This window comes from Aquarana catesbeiana, linkage group LG03 (assembly GCF_042186555.1).
Source record: "Aquarana catesbeiana isolate 2022-GZ linkage group LG03, ASM4218655v1, whole genome shotgun sequence".
Taxonomy (NCBI): domain Eukaryota; kingdom Metazoa; phylum Chordata; class Amphibia; order Anura; family Ranidae; genus Aquarana; species Aquarana catesbeiana.
The window spans coordinates 13,664,475-13,688,061 of NC_133326.1; the positions used below are offsets into that span (position 1 = coordinate 13,664,475).

At 46.2% G+C, this 23,587-nt stretch overlaps 1 protein-coding gene across 1 annotated transcript in view; it reads right to left on the reverse strand.

The window, feature by feature from the left end:
- SMAD6 (SMAD family member 6) overlaps positions 1-23,587 on the reverse strand; it is a 78,700-nt gene that overhangs the window by 5,148 nt on the left and 49,965 nt on the right. Inside the window, exon 3 of the mRNA XM_073618293.1 lies at positions 18,463-18,531. Coding sequence (XP_073474394.1) covers positions 18,463-18,531 — 69 coding nt within the window. The remainder of the gene's footprint in view (positions 1-18,462; positions 18,532-23,587) is intronic.

The window sequence follows — 23,587 nt, forward strand, 5'->3', positions numbered from 1 at the left end:
CCGGTCTCGCTGCCGTTTTTACAAAAAGGGGCCAGGCCAAAAAATTTTTTTTTTTTTTTTTTAATACAGACTTAAGGGGGCCAGAGCCATACAGGGCTCCTCTATGAGTACATGTTTAGGAGCTCATTGACCAGCATGCATTGTACTGACTGACATAGGGGCTTCAGATGCATTGAGCTTTGTTGACTTGTAGGACAACACAGATCAATATTTTAATCAAACAAGTTATACTGTAAAGCCAGACTGTAGGCAAATTTTGTTTTTTTGCAGTTTTAGATTGAATGGGGGAGGATAAACCCTCTGGCTGAGTTCTATCGTTGACCTTACCCTTCCTGTCCTTGTGACCACAGGACAAGAAAACGAGGGGAGCAGTGGCCACCAGCGGGTTGAATGAAAAAAAAACTGACCCAATTCCCCCCCCACCAAATCCTCCCCATTCGGTCTTTGTATTCTGACAGCGGGGAGACTTCCCTGCCATCAGAATACATTGATCAGTGCTGCCTGCTATAGCCTGCAGCGCTGATCGAAAGTAAATTTTCCAGCACGGCGGCTGTACAGAAGTCGATCAGTAGATTCGCAGTTCCCATTCATGGATTGAAATTTGGCCTGTCCCTGCTGAACGTCGATCCGTCTATGGGCAGCTTTCTCACTTGCGCATAAGAGTGTTTGGAAATGGAATTCCTCGCAGGAGGACTCAGCAAGGGTTCCCTGCGATTAGCTGCGGGCAGCAAGCCCCATTAAAAGCCTTGCGTCTGTATCCACCCAAGGTCGACCATCTGCAGATAGACGAGAACATGCGAATGGCTGTCGTTGCGGTCAGGCTCCCATTGCCTTCCAATGCCGCGTACACAGGTTCGGACTTTCCGGCAACAAAACCGCAGAATTTTGTCCGAAGGGCGTTGGCTCAAACTTGTCTTGCATACACGCGGTCACACAAATGGCCAAAAATTACGAACGGGATATCTCCATTACGCTAGTTTTACAAGACCGAGCGCTTCCGGCTCGTCCTCAATTCCGAGCATGCGTGTTTGTACTTTGGACTTGTGTACACACGATCGGAAAGTCCAACAGACCTTTGTTGGTGGAAAATTTGGAGAACATGCTAGCCAACATTTGTTGGCGGAAAGCCCGACAACAATTGTCTGATGGAGCGTACACACGGTCGGATTTTCCGCCAATAGCCTGACATCCAACATTTCCCGTCGGAAAATCCGATCGTATGTACGCGGCATAAGTCTCCAGCGGGCAATTGCAAATGTGAACGAATCCAATTGTTCTTTTTCTTCACTAGTTACAGACTTTGGGCGTGCTACACATGGCCAAAAAAACATCATCATTGTACACAGGATGCGTGCGCGTCTGGTCTCTCTGCCCTACTTCTGGGACACCCCCTCCCCCGGAATACAACAATTGTCGGCTGTGATTAATCACAGCCAACATTACTGCATACTCAGAGAAGAAGTTGGCAGCTCTAGCTGTCAAAAAAGTAGTCTGACAGTGTTTATAAACACTGCTCCTGACATAATACAAAGATACAATGTAACATGCTGTTACTTTTGTATCTTTCTGTTCATTCATCTGCAGATCAAAAAGGATGAACTTTGATCTGCAGATGATGTCTGTCAGTTAAAGCAACCTGACAAGGAATTTTATTTTTTTAATACAATTTTTTTACTCTAATCAGTGCCTAATTAACTCCTTAGTCTCCTTCTCTTTTCAACTGTTTTTTTGGCTGCTGATTTTTCTTTTGCTTCTATTTTATTAACCATCAATATAAATAATATATAAACCTTTTTTGTCTCTCTTTGTTTATATTTTTACACATTTAACATATATTTACACATTTCCCATAAAAAAAAAAAAAAAGGATAAAATTTAACAAAACAAAAAAAAAAAAAAATAGATTTCATTTGTAATAAACTTTGCAACGCTTTGGACCAGAATATGAATTTCACTTTAAATTAGGACAAATTACAGAATAAAATGTCCACTTTTTTATCTGCAGCAACACTATTTTTATACGAACACTGCTCAAAAAAAAAAAAAAAAGAAAAAAAGTGCATTTTATTTTATTGTCTAAGGACCTGTTTGTTTGGCAATAATTTGGTGTAAGAGGCGAAATGGTTAAAGGAAATGCATTAAAATCTGTGAGCACTTCAGATGCAAAACGATCATTACCGATATTCCCCTTTAAACTGTGTATGGGCCGGCATTAGGAATATACAGTATAAGACTTTTAATGTCATTTTAAATATACATAAAAGATGAGTGTAAAGTGGGTGACGTCACCTTCCTTCCATACAAGACTCTGCAATGATACACAGCGGTTGTTCTGTAGTTATGTCGCGGTCGGCGGGTGGAACCGCAGCGGGGAGGAATGGTATTTGAACATTCAGGGCAATCTCAAAATGTATACATTGCTGTTTATATGTCCTAATGACACCACAAAGCCAAGCTGAAATGACGACACTCTGGGATGATTGTGGTGTACGGTATATACAAGCTACGATCTCGCTGCTCCGGTATCTGCTTTGGTTGACACTCCAACGGAAATATGGGCGTTTATCTTTAGTGGGCTCATTGATACAAAGTCTGGGGTATGATTGGGCGTTTATAGGCAACAGTGCCTAATGACTAGTTCAAATGCACAAGTCAAAATGTAAAGTGGTTCTAAAGCCTAAATAATTTGTTTGTTTACCTTAATGCATTCCTTGCATAAATTTAAAAAAATATTGGTCCCTCACGCCCCCCCCCCCCCCCCCCCTTTTTACATACCTGAGCCCTTTATTCAATCCAGCGCTGTACACATCTGCAGCTCTTCTCTCCCCTCAATTCTGGTGCATTCATCTCTCCCTCCATCCATGCCACCACCATGCTTCACTGTAGGGATAAGTTGGTCAGGTGATAAGTTGTGCCTGGTTTCCTCCAGACATGATGCTTGCCATTCAGGCCAAATAATTCAATCTTTCTTTCATCAGACCAGAGAATTTTGTTCCTCATGGTCAGAGAGTCCTTTAGATGACTTTTGGCAAACTCCAGGCGGGCTGTCATGTGCCTTTTACTGGGGAGCGGCTTCTGTCTGGCCACTCTACCATACAGGACTGATTGGTGGAGTGCTGCAGAGATGGTTGTTCTTCTGGAAGGTTCTCCTCTCTCCACAGAGAAACGCTGGAGTTCTGTCAGAGTGACCATCGGGGTTCTTGCTCACCTCCCTGACTAAGGCCCTTCTCCCCCAATCGCTCATTTTGGCCGAGCGGCTCGCTCTAGGAAGAATCCTGGTGGCTCCAAACTCCCTCCATTTACGGATGATGGAGGCCACTGTGCTCATTGGGACCTTCAATGCTGCAGAAATTTTTCTGTACCCTTCCCCAGATCTGTGCCTCCATACAATCCTGTCTCGGAGGTCTACAGACAATTCCTTGGACTTCATGGCTTGGTTTGTGCTCTGACATGCACTGTTATCTGTGGGACTTTCTATAGACATGTGTGTGCCTTTCCAAATCATGTCCAATCAACTGAGTTTACCACATACCACATGAATTTACCAGGTCCTTATTCTTCTGGAAGGTTCTCCTCTCTCCACAGAGAAACACTTGAGTTCTGTCAGAGTGACCATCGGGTTTTTGGTCCCCTGACTAAGGACCTTCTGCCCCGATCGCTCATTTTGGCCGAGCGGCCTGCTCTAGGAAGAGTCCTGGTAGCTTCAAACTCCCTCCATTTACTGATGATGGAGGCCACTGTGCTCATTGGGACCTTCAATGCTGCAGAAATCTTTCTGTACCCTTCCCCAGATCTGTGCCTCCATACAATCCTGTCTCTGAGGTCTACAGACAATTCCTTGGACTTCATGGCTTGGTTTGTGCTCTGACATGCACCGTTATCTGTGGGACCTTCTATAGACAGGTGTGTGCCTTTCCAAATCATGTCCAATCAACTGAATTTACCACAGGTGGACTCCAATCACGTTGTAGAAACATCTCAAGGATGATCAGTGGAAACAGGAGGCACCTGAGCTCAATGTTGAGTGTCATGGCAAAGGCTGTGAATACTTCTGTACATGGTTTTTTTTTTTTTTTTTTTTATAAAATTGCATAGGATTTCAAACAAACGTCTTTCACGTTGTCATTATGGGGTATTATTTGTAGAATTTTGAGGAAAATAAAGAATTGAATTAATTTTGGACTAAGGCTGTAACATAACAAAATGTGGAAAAAGTGAAGCGCTGTGAATACTTTCCGGATGTACTGTATGTCTTGTACAATGTTGTTTTGGTTTTTTATGTTATTATATATGTTGTTTATGCATCATTCACACACACAAGCTCCATGCAGGCAGCCCCAGCCATGCAGAAGCCCCAGCGGCGCTCTCTCCTCCCGGATCGGTCAGGATTTTGTGGTCTCCTCTGGGCAGAGGTTTGGGTTTAGAAGAAGGATAAAAGCAGGATGTTTGCCTGAGGTTACCCTGCCCTCAAATAAACATCCCGCAGCAGCCTCATCCTCAGCATAAGCCCAGCAGTGTGAAGGAACTGGCTACTCTCATATCCTGCGCGTGCCAAGCCGGGCCCTTCTTCTCCAGGAGTCGGGATAGACAGATCTGGGGGGGGGGGGGGATGCGGAGGAATGTATAGGAGGGAGGAGGACATCAATGGAGTAAGGAAAAGCAAAACAGAGGAATTTAACTGAAGCCAAGAGGAGGAATTTGGGTGGGGGAGCGGCACAGAGCGGGGAATGGTGAGGGCCAGAAAAACCAAGAAAAATCAGAGATGTGTGATCACCGGGGTAAGGAAATACCATCAGCGGGGAAGGAGGTCAAAGTATATGCAGAAGGGGGGAACAGCAGCAGCTTCATGTAAAAGAGAAGTCCACCATTTAGACCAGGCTTCATGGTATACGAGGGCTGTACCAAAAGTAATGCAAAAGTGGGAATAACTTTATTAACTTCCAAAAGTTGTTCAAATGTCACATGTTGGTAGATTAACTCTTCCTCTAAAGCAGGGGTGTCAAAATCAAATTAATTGGGGGGGGGGGAGTTTGGGGGCGCATCAGCAGTACGGTTGCCCTCAAAGTATTGTATCTGTAGGACTATACATTTACTCTAGGGGCGCGCGGCGTACAGAGGGCCGGGTTCAGGGGCGCGCGGCGTACAGAGGGCCAGGTTCAGGGGCGCGCGGCGTACAGAGGGCCGGGTTCAGGGGCGCGCGGCGTACAGAGGGCCGGGTTCAGGGGCGCGCGGCGTACAGAGGGCCGGGTTCAGGGGCGCGCGGCGTACAGAGGGCCGGGTTCAGGGGCGCGCGGCGTACAGAGGGCCGGGTTCAGGGGCGCGCGGCGTACAGAGGGCCGGGTTCAGGGGCGCGCGGCGCACAGAGGGCCGGGTTCAGGGGCGCGCGGCGCACAGAGGGCCGGGTTCAGGGGCGCGCGGCGCACAGAGGGCCGGGTTCAGGGGCGCACAGAGGGCCGGGATCAGGGGCGCACAGAGGGCCGGGATCAGGGGCGCACAGAGGGCCGGGATCAGGGGCGCGCGGCGTACAGAGTGCCGGGTTCAGGAGCGCGCTGCGTACAGAGGGCAGGGTTCAGGAGCGCGCTGCGTACAGAAGGCAAGGTTCAGGAGCGCGCTGCGTACAGAAGGCAAGGTTCAGGAGCGCGCTGCGTACAGAAGGCAAGGTTCAGGAGCGCGCTGCGTACAGAAGGCAAGGTTCAGGAGCGCGCTGCGTACAGAAGGCAAGGTTCAGGAGCGCGCTGCGTACAGAAGGCAAGGTTCAGGAGCGCGCTGCGTACAGAAGGCAAGGTTCAGGAGCGCGCTGCGTACAGAAGGCAAGGTTCAGGAGCGCGCTGCGTACAGAGTGCCGGGTTCAGGAGCGCGCTGCGTACAGAGTGCCGGGTTCAGGAGCACGCTGCGTACAGAGTGCCGGGTTCAGGAGCACGCTGCGTACAGAGTGCCGGGTTCAGGAGCACGCTGCGTACAGAGTGCCGGGTTCAGGAGCACGCTGCGTACAGAGTGCCGGGTTCAGGAGCACGCTGCGTACAGAGTGCCGGGTTCAGGAGCACGCTGCGTACAGAGTGCCGGGTTCAGGAGCACGCTGCGTACAGAGTGCCGGGTTCAGGAGCACGCTGCGTACAGAGTGCCGGGTTCAGGAGCACGCTGCGTACAGAGTGCCGGGTTCAGGAGCACGCTGCGTACAGAGTGCCGGGTTCAGGAGCACGCTGCGTACAGAGTGCCGGGTTCAGGAGCACGCTGCGTACAGAGTGCCGGGTTCAGGAGCACGCTGCGTACAGAGTGCCGGGTTCAGGAGCACGCTGCGTACAGAGTGCCGGGTTCAGGAGCACGCTGCGTACAGAGTGCCGGGTTCAGGAGCACGCTGCGTACAGAGTGCCGGGTTCAGGAGCACGCTGCGTACAGAGTGCCGGGTTCAGGAGCGTGCTATGCACAGTGTGCAACATCTCATTTCCACCCCTTCTTCTGGGTTCTGACCTCTGCAACCAAATTCCTCCCATCCCACCACCTCTACACACATCTTCCTCCATAGCCCTCAAAAAGCCCGTCCTCAAGATTCAGCCCGCTGAAAAAAAAAACACCAAAAGAAAAAAAAAAAAAAAAAAAACACATAGCTGGCCAGCCCGGCATAGCTGTCAGTCGGGCTCAGCTCACAAAAAGCCGGCGCTGCTGAAGGGACTGAGGAGGAGGGAGAGAAAGAGCGCAGGAGAGGTTTATTCTTGTCCCCTTGGAGACTGACGGGCCGCGCATGCACTCATCTTACAAAAGGCCAGTGCCGCTGAAGAGGAAATCGAGCAACAGAGGTTTATTCTCGTCTCCTTAGAGACCGACTGGCCGCGCATGCGCTGACACAAGGCAGCGCTGTTTGCGGGACTGAGGGGGAGGATGTTTACTCTTGGGAGACTTGGCAGCAAGAAAAACCAACAGGTGTCGGCCGGAGGCCGCTGTGTGGGCCACTTAGCAAGGCCTGGATTTGGCCCGCGGGCCTAGTGTTTGGCACCTGTGCTCTACAGCAACTCCTCTTCTTTATTGCAGGTAAATAATGGATTCCAAGCAGAAGCAATGTGTTGTCATTGAGTTCTTGATGAAGGAGGGGTGCAGGCTGTTCGACATCCAGAGAAGGCTACAGAATGTTTATGGAGATGACACCATTGAGAAGAGTCACCAATGAGAAGACCTCTTCACAAACATTCTGTAGCCTTCTTTCTGTAAACGTCAGACAGCCTGCACCCCTCCATCAAGAACTCAATGACAACACATTGCTTTACTTAGAATCTGAAGAAGAAGAGGAAGTAGTAGAAGAGAAACAAGAAGCAAGAAAAAAAAAAAAAAAAAAGGAAGAAAATCAAAAAGGTGGAAGGAAAAAGAAGGAAGGAAGAAGAAGAATTACTATGAGGGAGAGTTACTTCACCAACGCATGAAATTCAAAAGACCTATGTAAGCTAATGACAAAGTTATGCCCACTTTGCATTACTTTCATTACAGACCTCATATTGAGGACGCAACATGGTTGGTGTTGATTGTTCCCCACTGCCAAGCCACCCCAAACTTTCAGGATTTTGGGGTCCTTCTCCAGCCAATAGCTCCTGTCAAAATTTCAAATAAGCATGTGCATGCGTCAGAGTTGTAAGAGTTGTTAAAACAAAACAAACAAAAAAAAGACCCCAGAAGCCCCACTGGCCAGCATGGGAAAGAGGCTGAATGGAGCACAAGCGTGATGACGTCACCAAACTCACAGTCCATTGATACTTCCTCCAGCCATGTAGGTGAAAGTCAGAGTCTTCAGGAACAAGAGGACTGCACCTGTGATCCACTGATTACGGTCAAAATGCTTTGCAGACTCAAATGGGAAAAAAAAAAGGTTCTAGCATAGGTGTATTTGTTGTTTTGTTTTTTTTTTTTGTTTTTTTTAGCAAAAAGTAGAATAAGCCATTATAATGAACCAAATACCTAAATGCACCAGGGCAGTTATTGAGTAGGCTGAACCAGCATATCTAAGCCTACCTACCAGTTTATTAGGACCTAGTGACATCACACACTAACTTACTCCACCAAAGCACAGTGCATGATCTTTACAGGTTCAACCCACCAAAAAAAAAAAAAAATTCAGTTCTGGGTGAAAGTGTACCTTTAGTGGGTCTCGAGCAGTCACTCCTCTACACTGGAGTTCCCAACTCCACCCACCAGTTACAGCCTATATGAGGCGGTCTTACTTTTCCCTTTTTAATAAAGCGGTTGTAAATTTCAGACATGAAATATGAACAAAGCATATCCCTCTATAGTGTGTACTTGTCTAAATCCAGAGTACTAAGTGTAACTTCCGTCTGCTGCCTCCTTCCTCTGCTATCAGCACGAGTCACTTCTGACAAGTTTTCCTGACACCAAGAGAAAAACAAAAAGTTGACAGGGGAGGGACCTACAGCACACAGCCTGTGAGTGACAGCCTCAGCGCTGTTACTTAGAGCTGTGTGGAGGAAGGAGGCAGCAGAGTGCAACTTCAGTCCCCTGCCCCCCTGCTTTCTGAAAGCTCAGACAAGCTTTATAAATTCTGCACTTTGAACAGCTGTAGAGAAGAGATGACTGCAGATAAACATGTACAAGGTATGTAGGAGACCAGTAACTTCACGGAGTATATGGAAGGGTATACAATCCCTTTAAACTCTCCCTCAAAGAAAAAAAAAAAAAAAAAGGTGAACTTAAAGCAGACCTTCGCCCCCAGATCCTCCATAGGTCCCTGCACTCCTTGCCCCTTCCACAATATAAATGGTCATATTTTAACAGGATTTTTTTTTATACCGATTTTGTGCACCTCGCGCTGCCCCACAACCGCAATTTTCACCTAGGCAAGAATGATCCCTGCTTCTTTCGCCTTCTGGGATACCACATCACATGTCCCAGGAAGCCGCAGAAGTAGAGACTCACAGCGGCCAATGGCCAGCTTTCTAAACCCAGACGAGGCAGCCAGCTTTTAATGGCAGGAGGAGAACCAACATGTCAGCACGGGACTCGGGTCGCGGCACCCGATCAGCGCATTGCTGGATGACAAGGCTGGTTGGGCAGGAGAGTTTCTGAATCGAGGAGAACTCTGCATGACAGACAAGTGTTGATTTAAAAAAAAGAAAAAAAAAAATATATATATATATATATATATATATATATATATATATATATATATATATATATATATATATATATATATATATATATATATATATATATATATATATATATATATACACACACACATACATACATACATACACATACATACCCACACAACTAAAAAATAATAAAAAACAAAAAAAAAAAAACACACAGAGGGGGCGAGTGACGTTCCCCTTTAAGGCCTGGCTAAACCGAACGCGATATATTTATAGTTGTCCCACTTGGAGATTTAATGCTACAGAAAAAGAGGCTATAAAAATTTGTTGCTGCCGACTGGGGACCTTTCCTTCACTTAGCAGGACAATGGGCTTCCTGTTTCTCAGGCTTCGCAAATTCCGAAACAACAGATACCAAGCGCCTGTCTTTGGAACGCAGCCTCGCTGCGAACTCTCTAACCTGCCCACCACTAGGGATGAGCCAGCCGAACACCCCCCGGTTCGGTTCGCACCAGAACATGCGAACAGGCAAAAAATTTGTTCGAACACGCGAACATCGTTAAAGTCTATGGGACACGAATATGAATAATCAAAAGTGCTAATTTTAAAGGCTTATATGCAAGTTATTGTTATAAAAAGTGTTTGGGGACCTGGGTCCTGCCCCAGGGGACATGGATCAATGGGAAAAAAAGTTTTAAAAACGGCCGTTTTTTCAGGAGCAGTGATTTTAATAATGCTTAAAGTCAAACAATAAAAGTGTAATATTCCTTTAAATGTCGTACCTGGGGGGTGTCTATAGTATGCCTGTAAAAGGGGCGCATGTTTCCCGTGTTTAGAACAGTCTGACAGCAAAATGACATTTCAAAGGAAAAAAGTCATTTAAAACTACTCGCGGCTATTAATGAATTGCTGGTCAGACAATACACATAGAAGTCTTAATGTGCATTGATCCATGTCCCCTGGGGCAGGACCCAGGTCCCCAAACACTTTTTATGACAATAGCATGCATATAAGCCTTTAAAATGAGCACTTTTGATTTCCCCCATAGACTTTTAAAGGGTGCTCCGCGGCTTTCGAATTTGCCGCGAACACCCCAAATTGTTCGGTGAACTGCCGAACAGCCGATGTTCGAGTTGAACATGAGTTTGACTTGAACTCGAAGCTCATCCCTACCCACCACGTACCTATGATAGACCTAGGAGAAGCACCACCTAAAAGCGAACCATATGCAAAAAACAAAACAAAAAATAAAACAATAAAAGCAAAAAAAAAAAAAAAAAAAAAAAAAAAAAAAAAAAAAAGCAAAATCCAGAACAAATCGTTCACAAACACAACAGTACTCTGGACGCTTTCCAATAGAGGAACGATGGAGGATCCTACGTTCGGTCAAACACCCCCAAAATGACCCCTATTTGGAATGTAGGGGCTTCGAAGCGACCTCATTTTTTGCCAACATTTTTTTGGAAACAGAGAAACACGCCGGTAACGAGAGGGTTAAAACATGGAGGCTTGGTAATGGTGCCCTAAATAGTGATCATCATAAACCATTTGTCTACCAAAAAGGGACGTTTACAAAACAACATGGTGGACAAGTGAAAAATACACAGATAAGAACCGCACTCCAACCTGTATTCTTCCAAGTCATTACACGCAAAATGCAATCTGCCTTGGGGAAAAAAAAAAAAAGTCTCCGACCCTTTCCAAAAAATGCAGTGCCGCAAAAAAAAAAAAAAAAAAAAAAAAAAAAAAAAAAACGCACTGTAGTGCGTTTCTGGAAAACGCACAAAAAAAAAAAAAACGCAAATGAAGGGCTCGTTCACACCATACATGCATTAAAAAAAAAACTGATAAGAACTGAATTGAAAACCTTGCAGATTTCCCATGCAGAAAACTGCATACACATTGCAGATTCCTGCGCAGAAAAAATCTGCACGGTGCGGTGTGAAAAGGGCACACAGAACAATGGTTTTGGTTGTGTCCTTGCAGCACGCGTGCAAAAAAACTGACGTCTCTGCACTCAGCGAGGAACGAGGCCTAATAGATCATTCACAATAGGTCACAGCCATACTGATTCCACTCAAATAGACCATCTCCTCAACGCGTTTCACCACACAGTGGCTAAGCCACTTAGGAAGATGGGACAAAGCACTACAGTGGGTAAAATAATTAATTTGATCCCCTGCAGATATTGTAAGTTTGTCCACTTACAAATAAATGAAGGGTCCATACATTTTTATCATAGGTGTATTTTAAATGATAGAGACCAAAAATCCAGAAAAAAAAACCCCCACAATGCAAATGTTATAAATTGAGTTGCCGCTCAGCAAGTAAAATAAGTATTTGGTCCCCAAGAAAAACATGACTTAGTACTTGGTGGATGAAACCCTTGTTGGCCAGCACAGAGATAAGACATTGCTTGTAGTTGGTGACCAGGTTTGCACACATCTCGGGAGGGATTTTGGTCCACTCTTCTTTACAGATCTTCTCTAAATCCTTAAGGTTTCTTGGCTCCCGCTTGGCAACTTGAAGTTTCAGTTCCCTCCATGAATTTTGTATAGGATTAAGGTCTGGAGACTGGCTAGGCCACTCCATGACCTTAATGTGCTTCTTCTTGAGCCACTCCTTTGTTGCCTTGGTGGTATGTTTTGGGGCATTGTCATGCTGGAAGACCCATCCGCGACCCATCTTCAGTGTTCTGGCTGAGGGAAGAAGGTTCTCATCCAAGATTTTACAATACATGGTCCTGTCCATTGGCTCCTCAATGCGGCAAAGTCGGCCTGTGCCTTTAGCAGAGAAACAGCCCCAAAGCATAATGTTTCCACCTCCGTGCGTGACTGTAGGGATGGTGTTCTTAGGGTCATAGTCAGCATTTTTCTTCCTCCAAATACGGCGAGTTGAGTTAATGCCAAAGAGCTCGATTTTGGTCTCATCTGACCACAGAACTTTCTCCCAATCCTTCTCTGAATCATTTAGATGTTCACTGGCAAACTTCAGACGTTCCTCTACATGTGTCTTCCTGAGGAGGGGGACCTTGCAGACGCTGTAGGATTTCAATCCATGGCGGTGTATTGTGTTAGCGATAGTTTGTTTGGTGACTGTGGTCCCAACTGCCTTGAGATCATTCACAAGCTCCTCCCGTGTAGTTTTTGGCTGATCCCTCACTTTTCTCATGACCATCCTCACCCCATGGGGCAAACCCTTGCATGGAGCTCCAGACCAAGAGCGATTGATGGTTATTTTGTATTTCTTACATTTGCAAATACTGTATTTATTGGCGTATAACACTCACTTTTTCACCATGAAAATCAGGTGCAAATAGCGCGTGCGTGTTATACGCCAATACTTCAATTTTAGCTGCCTCCGAGGGGGCAGGGAGGGGGGCGGTACGAGCGCTGTCAGATTACATACAGTGAGAATCTCCTGTTTACTTGGTGGCCTCTATGATAGGAAGTCCCGTCTCCTGGGCAGCCATTGGACCACTGTTCTGTCTATCAAAGGAGATTCTCACTGTATTTAATCTGTCGGCGCTCATCTCGCCCCCCTCCCTTTGCCCTCTAGGCTGCAGATGGGCATCGATCAGGCTGCACTGATGGCAATGGTGAGGCTGCATTGATGGCAATGGTGAGGCTGCTGCATTGATGTGGACTGATGAGGCTGCATTGATGGCACTTGTGAGGCTGCAGATCGTCATTGATCAGGCTGCATTGATGGCAATGGTGAGGCTGCAGATGGGCACTGACCCTTATTTTGCTCCAAAGTTCCTTATTTAAAATTTACTTTTTTTTCCTGAAACTTCCCTCTTAAAATGAATGTGCGCGTTATATGCCTGTGCGTGTTATACACCGATAAATACGGTAATCGCTTCAACAGTGGTCTCCTCATTAAGCTTCTTGCTGATGGTCTTGTAGCCCATTCCAGCCTTGTGCAGGTCTACAATCTTCTCCCTGATGTCCTTTGACAGCTCTTTGGTCTTGCCCATGATGGTGAGGTTTAAATGGAAGAAAGATCCTGTGGACAGGTGTCTCTTATACACATAACGAGTTGTCGTTAGGAGCACCTTCTTACATTGACAGGACTAACCACATTTAGAACCGCTATGACCGGTCGCCATGCGTCGCTGTCCTGGACATTCCAACATTTAGGAAAGGAAGACAATAGTGCCATATGGAACAAAAATCATGTAGAAGGAGAGGTCGGGGTTACGTCCGTCATTCATGGCCACCAAGCTATGAAGGATCAAGTCTCTTCTCTCGTCTTTCTCTAATAATTGCAAACAGCCCAAACCCGTCTCTATAAAGAATAGGGACAAGCCCAGGAATTTCTATCCAATTCTATCCGAAGATTTATTAAAACAACCCGAGAAACGAAGGGTGGAGGTTTGTTTTCTTTACTTCCATTAAGAAGTACATTAAGCATTAGAGTGTTCGGGTCAGTTTTCTTTATCGGAGAATAGCTGATGAGAATTGCCATTGTCAGGCTAGAACAACGCCTATCCATAAACAGGAGACAAAAATGTGGGAGAAACCCCCCCCCCAATCTCAGTTATGTCATTATCAAAAATTCTTAAAGTAGAACTCCAGTCGTGGATACTTTTACATAGTTACATTGGTCCAGCTTGGACCTCAGAGATCCCTCTAGTCCAGGGGTCTCCAAATTTTCTAAACAAAAGGGCCAGTTTACTGCCCTTCAGACTTTAGTGGGGCCTGATTGTGGCCGTTGGGAGTAGAAAATGTCCCGGCATCAGTGGGAGTAAACAATGCCCCATTGTTGGGGTCAGTGGGAGGAAGAGTGCCCCCCCCCCCCCATCGTTGGGGGTCAGTGGGAGGAAGAGTGACCCCCCATCGATGGGGATCAGTGGGAGGAAGAGTGACCCCCCCCATCGATGGGGGTCAGTGGAAGAGTGCCCCCCCATCGTTGGGGGTCAGTGGGAGGAAGAGTGCCCCCCCCCCCCATCGTTGGGGGTCAGTGGGAGGAAGAGTGACCCCCCATCGATGGGGATCAGTGGGAGGAAGAGTGACCCCCCCCATCGATGGGGGTCAGTGGAAGAGTGCCCCCCCATCGTTGGGGGTCAGTGGGAGGAAGAGTGCTCCCATCGTTGGGGTCAGTGGGAGGAAGAGTGACCACCCCAGCGTTGGGGTCAGTGGGAGGAAGAGTGACCCCCCCCAGCGTTGGGGTCAGTGGGAGGAAGAGTGACCCCTCCCAGCGTTGGGGTCAGTGGGAGGAAGAGTGACCCCCCCAGCGTTGGGGTCAGTGGGAGGAAGAGTGACCCCCCCAGCGTTGGGGTCAGTGGGAGGAAGAGTTACTCCCCCATCGTTGGGGTCAGTGGGAGGAAGAGTTACCCCCCCATCGTTGGGGTCAGTGGGAGGAAGTTACCCCCCCATCGTTGGGGTCAGTGGGAGGGAGAGTTACCCCCCCCATCGTTGGGGTCAGTGGGAGGGAGAGTTACCCCCCCCATCGTTGGGGTCAGTGGGAGGGAGAGTTACCCCCCCATCGTTGGGGTCAGTGGGAGGAAGAGTTACCCCCCCCATCGTTGGGGTCAGTGGGAGGGAGAGTTAACCCCCCCCCCCATCGTTGGGGGTCAGTGGGAGGAAGAGTTACCCCCCCATCGTTGGGGGTCAGTGGGAGGAAGAGTTGCCCCCCCCCATCCTTGGGGTCAGTGGGAGGAATAGTGCCCCCCCCCATCGTTGGGGTCAGTGGGAGGAAGAGTGACCCCCCCATCGTTGGGGTCAGTGGGAGGAAGAGTGACCCCCCCATCGTTGGGGTCAGTGGGAGGAAGAGTGACCCCCCCCCATCGTTGGGGGTCAGTGGGAGGAAGAGTTGCCCCCCCATCCTTGGGGGTCAGTGGGAGGAAGAGTTGCCCCCCCATCCTTGGGGGTCAGTGGGAGGAAGAGTTGCCCCCCCATCCTTGGGGGTCAGTGGGAGGAAGAGTTGCCCCCCCATCCTTGGGGTCAGTGGGAGGAAGAGTGCCCCCCCATCGTTGGGGTCAGTGGGAGGACTAGTGCTCCCATCGTTGGGGTCAGTGGGAGGACTAGTGCTCCCATCGTTGGGGTCAGTGGGAGGAAGAGTGACCCCCCCATCGTTGAGGGTTAGTGGGAGAAGGAGTGCCCCCCCCCATCGTTGTTGGGGTTAGTGGGAGGATTTGTGCTCCCCCCCCCCCCCCCATCGTTGGGGTCAGTGGGAGGAATAATGCTCCCATCGTTGGGGTCAGTGGGAGGAATAGTGCCCCATCTCATCTCGGTAACTGATACATTCTGCTGGAGAGCTTGTTCTGTAAAAAAAAAAAAAAAAAAAGACAGACTTACTGGATGGATCACCAGATGAAAATAGTAGAAAGGAAGCCTAAAAAAAAAAAAAAAAAAAAATACAAATGCAGCCACCACATCTAAGAATGGATAAGCTGCAATATAATAAAATATTTGCTTTTAGGTTTAAGAACACTTTAACAGCGAGGCAACGTCACCCGGCTCACAAGACTGCCTGAACAGAATTAGAAACCCTTTGGCAGGTAAATGAGTGCTTGTAATCCATTTCCCCCCCGGAGTTCTGCTTTCAGGTCTCCAGACAGAAGGTCGATCGTCCCAGGACATGGACAATTATGCAAGAATCAGGAGGCAAATCGCATATCTATGGGCAGCTTGTGGTGTAAACAAACAGGCTTTGGCTGACCGACCTCCAGTTGGAATTTTTCCCACTGATCTCCATTGTTGGAGATAATTCAGCTCCATGGGGGGTCTGCGAGGTGCGTACACATGGGAGGTCGGTCAATATTTACCCACCAATTGTTTGGCATTCGTATCTTTCGACTTTCATCTAATGCCGACAAATAGTCCAAAGTAAACAATGCTAAATTCATCTCCCACCCCCCCATTCTTTCTACTCTTCCCTGCTGCCCCCCCCCCTTCTGCCTACTTCTATCTTTCTTCCTGCAACACTTTTGTAATTGGGGGCAGAATCCCACGATACTAGAATTGTAGCAAAACGCAGGGCGCATTTGCGATGCCATTATTTCCTAAATGGCACCCCAAACATGGTGCGGTTTTGCAACGATTGCAGTGGGACAAAACGCGACACAAAAAAAAGCTTAAAAAAATAAATAAATAAAAAATGCGGCGCAGCATGTGTTGCTGCATTACGCTCAGGTGCAAATGGAGCCTAAAGCCGCGTTCACACTGAATCCGACTTTGAAGCTGTCTATGTAAGTCGCACCTTAAAATGGCAAAAAATAGTGCAGGAGCCATTTTTTTTCAAATCGGCGGGGCACCGCAAAGTCAATTGCGACCTGTCTTGCGATTTGGACCTATCAAATCGCATGACAAGTCGCACCAGTGTGAACGGTGCAGCTGAGCTATGTTTTTACCACCCTCAATCACTCCTCCTTTAGCTGCAGAGCCAGCGGGCCAGAGGGGGGAGCACACACGCCGTAATGCTTTGCTTTATGGCCACGGCAGGATTTATACCCCTCAAGACCCACTCATGCGAATGGCGGCCATTCTGCAACCACATGCAATGAATGCAGTTGTGACACACTTTCCAGGTCAGGGATGCAAGAGAATGAATGCCACCGGATCAGCTTTACAGCCAGGCAAATAGCATTTCAAAAGGGGTCAGCAAAGACAGGTTTTCCCATAAATTCAGCAGTAACGAATGATGAGGAAGGGATACAAAAGAGACCTTCCAAAACGCAAATATGATAATACAGGGGAAAAAAAACCATCACAGCCATCATGTGTATTTCCTCTGGAAAGAGAGCACATTTATCTTCATTTTAGAGAGAGGAACTTAAAGGATGTACCCTTCCCATATACCCAGTGAAGTGACTGGCCTCAGATGACACACAGAGATGAAACAAATCTCCCTACATAAGTTGTACCTGTTTATCTACAGTCTTCTCTCCTCTACATCTGTGCAAATTGCTGAATTATAAAGCTTGTCTGAGAGTGCAGGAAAAAAAAGGGGGTGGAGAGCTGCCGTTACACTCTGCAGAGTTCAGTGATGAGAGCCGACAGCTGATTGGAGGGAAGAGACACACATCCCCCTTCACAGAGCACACAGGAACAGAGCTGAGGCTGTCAATCAGCCGGCGCTCCCTCCCCCGTCACCATTTCTTTTCTTGGTGTCAGGAAATCTTATCAGAAGTGATTCATGCTGATAGCAGAGGAAGGAGGCAGCAGACAGAAATGACAATTAGGGGGAGATTTACTAAAACTGGAGCATCCAGAATCTGGTGCAGCTGTGCACGGCAGCCAATCAGCTTCTAACTTCCGCTTGTTCAATTAAGCTTTGGCAGTAAAACATGGAAACTGATTGGTTTCCACGCAGAGTTGCACAAGATATTGCACTCTCCAGTTTTAGTAAATAACCCCCTTAGTGCTCTGAACTGGGACAAGCGCACACTATAGAGGGATATGCTTTGTTCATATTTCATGTCCGAGGTTTACAACCACTTTAAATTCAGAAGTAACCAATAATAAAAATAAGTAAGGGATGCAACAGGGACCTGCCCAAATATAACTATGACTATGCAGAATAATCGCAGCATTCATGTGCATTTGCTCTGGAAAGCAGAAGACGCACTTCTCTTCATTTTAGAAGAAGGAGGAACTTAAAGAGGAATTCCGCCAAAAAAAAAAAGTAAAAGTCAGCAGCTATAAATGCTGCAGCTACTGACTGCAAGGGGGGGGGGTTGGGAGGGGAAGAATCCGAAAAGCGGAAGTTCATGTTTTGGGTGGAACTCTGCTTTAAAGTAGATTTACACCAAGCCGCTAAAATTTGATATAAGCGTTACCATGTTCATGTCCTTCCATAAAAAAAAAAACAAAAAAAAAAAAACAAAAACACACTAACAGCAGGGCAATGAGGTCAATATCAAATAAAAAAAAAAACACTTTCTTAAATAAGCAGCACACTTACATTGAAGTTAGCATGAAACAGCATGGAGAGGGAGCACCTGAGACCAAGCAGCTGTGATCAGTGTGAGGCTGTAGGCTTCACTGAGCAGAGACCGAGGATGACAGGGTAGCCAACCAGCTCAAAGTATGGATATTAACCGCGGCGTTCTAGGCTGCACACCAGGATGACAGCGGTCAAAATGCCTGGTGGATGTCAGGAGAGGGGGGTGTGCGTTTCCAGGGACTTTGCCCTCTTTTTCAAATACCCAAAATTCTAATTCAAAAGGCATTTGAAAAAGAGGGTAAAGTCCCCGGAAATGCGTCATGCACACCCCCCCTCTCCGGACCTCCATTGGGCGGCCACACATTGATCACAATCATGATGGCAACGACTGGCCAAATTGCGATCAGTTAATGAACAAACTTTCCCTGTCCGATATACACCTTCAGATAGGACAGAATTGTACACTAACGACACCTACCTGACACATCAGCGGCAGAGATACAGAGTGAACTGGAGGCATCCATTTCAGTGTATGAATCGGAGAGATCTGCAAACAAAACAAATATCAATGAGGACGATCCTTGTGAGCAGTGTTCAATTTGACATCAAATTTCATTTTTTTTTTGCTTTAGTCGTAGTCTTTTGACAAAAATGCCATTATACACTCACCGGCCACTTTATTAGGTACAGCTGTTCAATTGCTTGGTAACAAATTGCTAATCAGCCAATCACATGGCAGCAACTCAATGCATTTAGATATCTAGACATGGTGAAGACGATTTGCTGAAGTTCAAAACGAGCATCAGAGTGGGAAAGAAAGGGGATTTAAGTGACTTTGAAGGTGGCATGGTTGTTGGTGGCAGACGGGCTGGTCTGAGAATTTCTGGGATTTTCACACACAATCATCTCTCGGGTTTACAGAGAACGGTGGGAAAAGAGAAAAAATATCCAGTGAGCGGCGGTCGTGTGGAGGAAAATGCTTTGTTGGTGTCAGAGGAGAATGGGCAGACTGGTTCCAGATGATAGAAAGGCAACAGTAACTCTAATAACCTCTCGTTACACCCAAGGTATGCAGAATACCTCTGACCGCACAATAAATTGAACCTTGAAGCAGATGGGCTACAGCAGCAGAAGACCACACCGGGTGCCACTCCTGTCAGCTAAGAACAGGAAACTGAGGCTACAATTGGCACAGGATCACCAAAATTGGACAATAGAAGATTGGAAAAACGTTGCCTGGTCTGATGAGTCTGGATTTCAGCTGTGACATTCAGATGGTGGGGTCAGAATTTGGCGCATGGATCCATCCTGCCTTGTATCACCGGTTCAGGCTGGTGGTGGGGGTGTAATGGTGTGGGGGATGGGGTATCACCGGTTCAGGCTGGTGGTGGGGGTGTAATGGTGTGGGGGATGGGGTATCACCGGTTCAGGCTGGTGGTGGGGGTGTAATGGTGTGGGGGATGGGGTATCACCGGTTCAGGCTGGTGGTGGGGGTGTAATGGTGTGGGGGATGGGGTATCACCGGTTCAGGCTGGTGGTGGGGGTGTAATGGTGTGGGGGATGGGATATCACCGGTTCAGGCTGGTGGTGGGGGGTGTAATGGTGTGGGGGATGGGGTATCACCGGTTCAGGCTGGTGGTGGGGGTGTAATGGTGGGGGGGATATTTTCTTGGCACACTTTGGGCCCCTTAGTACCAATTGATCATGGTTTATACACCACGGCCTACCTGAGTATTGTTGCTGACCATGTCCATCCCTTTATGACTACAGTGTCCCCATCTTCTGATGGCTCCTTCCAGCAGGATAATGCACCATGTCACAAAGCTCCAATCATCTCACCACTGGACAATGAGGTCCCTGTCCTCCAATGGCCTCCACACTCACCACATCTCATCCAATAGAGTACCTTTGGGATGTGGTGGAACGGGAGATCGGCATCATGGATGTGCAGCTGACAAATCTGCAGCCACTGTGTGATGTTATCATGTCACTATGGAGCAAAATCTCTGAGGAACGTTTCCAACACCTTGTTGTATCTATGCCACCAAGAATGAAGGCAAAAGGGGGTCCAACCCGCTACCAGCAAGGGGGACCTAATAAAGTGGCCGCTGAGTGTATATATTATATTTATATATATTTATACCAGCCAAAGATTACTAAGCTGCAATATATATTAGATTTTTTTATTTTTGGTTTGGTTTTTAGATGCAGTATAACCACTCGCACTACGGAAGGTTTTACCCCCTTCATGACCAGGCCATTTTTTTTTTAATGGTTTAACCATTATTTTAACTGACTATTGCACAGTCATGCAACGCCGTACCCAAATTAAATTTATATATTTTGTTCCCCACAAATAGAGCTTTTTTTTGGTGGTATTTGGTCACCTCATTTTTTTTTTTTTTTTTTTTTGCGATATAAAATGAAAAAAAAAATAAAAATAAAAGTAAAAAATGTCTTCATAAATTTTGGCCAATATGTATTTTGCTACATGTCTTTGGTAAAATAAAATCCTAATAAGTGTATATTGATTGGTTTGCGTAAAAAGTTATATCGTCTACAAAATATACTGGGGTTTTTTTTTTTTTTATACTAGAAATGGCGGTGATCAGCAACTTACAGCAGGACTGCGATAGTGCGGTGGTCAATCTGACGCTACCTGAAACTTTGTGGGAACTGACTAACTGCCACTGAAATCACCAGTGATACCAATACAGTGATAATAATATGCACTGTCACTGTACTAATGACACTGGCTGGGAAGGGGTTAACATCTAGGGACGATCAAAGCACTAAATGTGCGCCTAACAAATGTGTAAAGTGTTTACTGTGTGCTGCTTATACTAAAGGGATGTGGCGTTTTTTATTCCCCCGCTTTATTCACCGCGGTCAGAAGAGAGCTGTGTGTTGTGTTACCTACACAGAGCTCTTTCTTGTCACTCGCTCCCCCGATCAGCGGGTCCCAGCCATAAATTATTAGCCAGGAACGATCGGCGTGTGCTGGAGCCAGTGACAGCACAGCTGGGCGGGCGGGCGGGCGGGCGGGCGGGTGGGTGGGTGCGCGACCCCTACCTGGAAATGCAAAAATCGCGTAAATATATACACGTGGTAGAAAAAAAAAAAAACTCACTGCCAGTGTGTCCAGGAGAAGCAATGAAAAACAAAACAAAACTTGCTGCGTATAAAATGTGCGTTAATGATAGGCACGTCAAGTGATTGAGTGTTAATTAATTTCAATGACCAGAATAAAATTATTATTCTGGCCAATTATCCACTTGCTTACTGGACACTTCCTGCCCGGGCCAGTTTTCAGCACTGTCACACTTTGAATGACAATTGCGCGGTCATGCAACGCTGTACCCAAATGACATTTGACGTCACAGGGGTACTGTGACGTCGCGCATGCGCACGGTAGTCGCGCATGAGCCGACTGACGTTGCGCATGCACGCGGAAGCTGGGTGACGTCGTGCATGCATGCGGGAGCCACTGGTCAAGGCACGGGCCCTAGAGAAAATGACACGATCGTGCCCTTTCCTCAGTGCGCATGTGCCCAAGACGTTCGGCAGAAATGTATATGGTAAATATCTCCTAAACCGTGCAGGTTTAGGAGATATTTCCAGTACCTACAGGCAAGTCTTATTATAGTTATAACGACTTGTAGACAAACGGACCTCCTCCTACAAATTAAATCGCATATGGGATAGGTGAAATTACCACAATAGGTGTAAAAAAAAAAAAAAAAAAAAAAAAAAAAATGGAAAAAAAAAATAAAAACAAAAAAATATCCTATTTAGGGCTGAAGCTGCTACCACATATGCCGCCAATGGCAAGCGAATTCAATTTAAAAACAGACAAAAACATTGGTCAAGGCAGCGCTACATAAACACATTCCCGCTATTACGGGTGTGCCATCATAAAGGTGCATGTAAGGTTAAAGTCCAAATAATCACTGCAACAATGTAATCACTTCACATTAAAAGTTTAGTAGATTCCAACAAAGAGAAAGTGCTTGATTTACATCCTAGATATGACCATTTCCCCATCACCTCCACACGTGTAGAGTTGGGGGGGGTAAAAAATCCCCCTATAGATCAGACTCTTACCGTACTGCGCTGGGTGACAGGCACAGAACACCAGATCTTGATTTCAATCCTCTCTCTGGATAATTAATCACAGATCCTGTTGCAACCGGGAGGACGGGGTCACCCACTAATCAGCTCATTCACATGGGGAGAAAGGAAACTCCATAGCGTAATCCCATTTCAAATTGATTTTATTAGATAAAAATCCCCCCCTTTTATAGGACATACACTTACAAGATTGCAAATTCAAACCGGCATATGACATAAGCGATAGCGCCAACGGGGAGCGTGGCGGTGTCTCTTACTGACTACAGCGCGGCTTTCCAATGTTAGTGGTATCCACGAATGGCGTGTTCACGCCACTGTTGGTCATCGCATAGCCCCACACTGACACGTTTCGTCATCTGCGTCATCATCTGAGGGTGTGGCTAGACGACACGACGTACCATTATATAGACTCCCCACTTTGCGATCTGTTAACCCCTTCCGTCCTACCACTTCTATACTTAAACTTACAAGGCGGCTGTTAATTACTAGCTACATACACCAGATAAATGGTCTGGTGAGCTTCATACTACCCGCATCAGACATATGTCCGTATCAAGCAGACAACCCGCAACCTCGCAGACACTCCGATGCACGCTGATCGGTCGCCAGCACAGATCGATCCAGTATTCAATTTATTGAACGCTATAAATATAGCATGATAAGGGCACAGATTGCAAAAATGTTATTAAAAAAAAAAAATCACAATGTAAAAAAAATAAAACATTGCAGTAAATAATTTGACTACAAAACCATTAACTAAATAAAATCTCAGCAATAATAAACTCAAAAATCATGATATAAAATATAAAAAGTGTCAACGGTCCTCACATTAACGCTTTTAAACAGTTAATCACAAAAACGGACTATTCTCATTTAACTATATAATCTATAGATCAATAAAATATTCACTTCAGTGGCTGACTCTATTGAACACAGTCACTCCAACAGGAATGTACTGTATCCTCTATAGCTTCTAAATACAATATAAAAAAAAAATATATATATATATATATATATATATATATATATATATATATACACATACATATATACACACACACACACACACACACATACATACATAAAGTGTAGAGGAGAACCGCACACAGCTTTCAATCTAGTGCCAGCAAACCGACCTTGTATATTTAAGAATAAAGTTCCAAAGGTTGCTGCACTTAAAAATTTGTTGCTTTATTCCATCAAATCTTTGGAAAAAAGATTACAAAAAGTAAGTAGAATTATTCCAGACAAAATCGTTACAATCATCTGTTCAGACAAAGATTACTACGTTTTGGGATGATTTGTTCGCGCCTTCTTTAGGTCAGAACACATCTGAAGGTTTTCACTACAATCATCTGTTTTTTTTTTATGTGTTTCACAAAATTATATATAATTATAATTATATATATATATACACACACACACACACACACACACGTGTGTGTGTGTGTATATATATATTTTAAAACTCC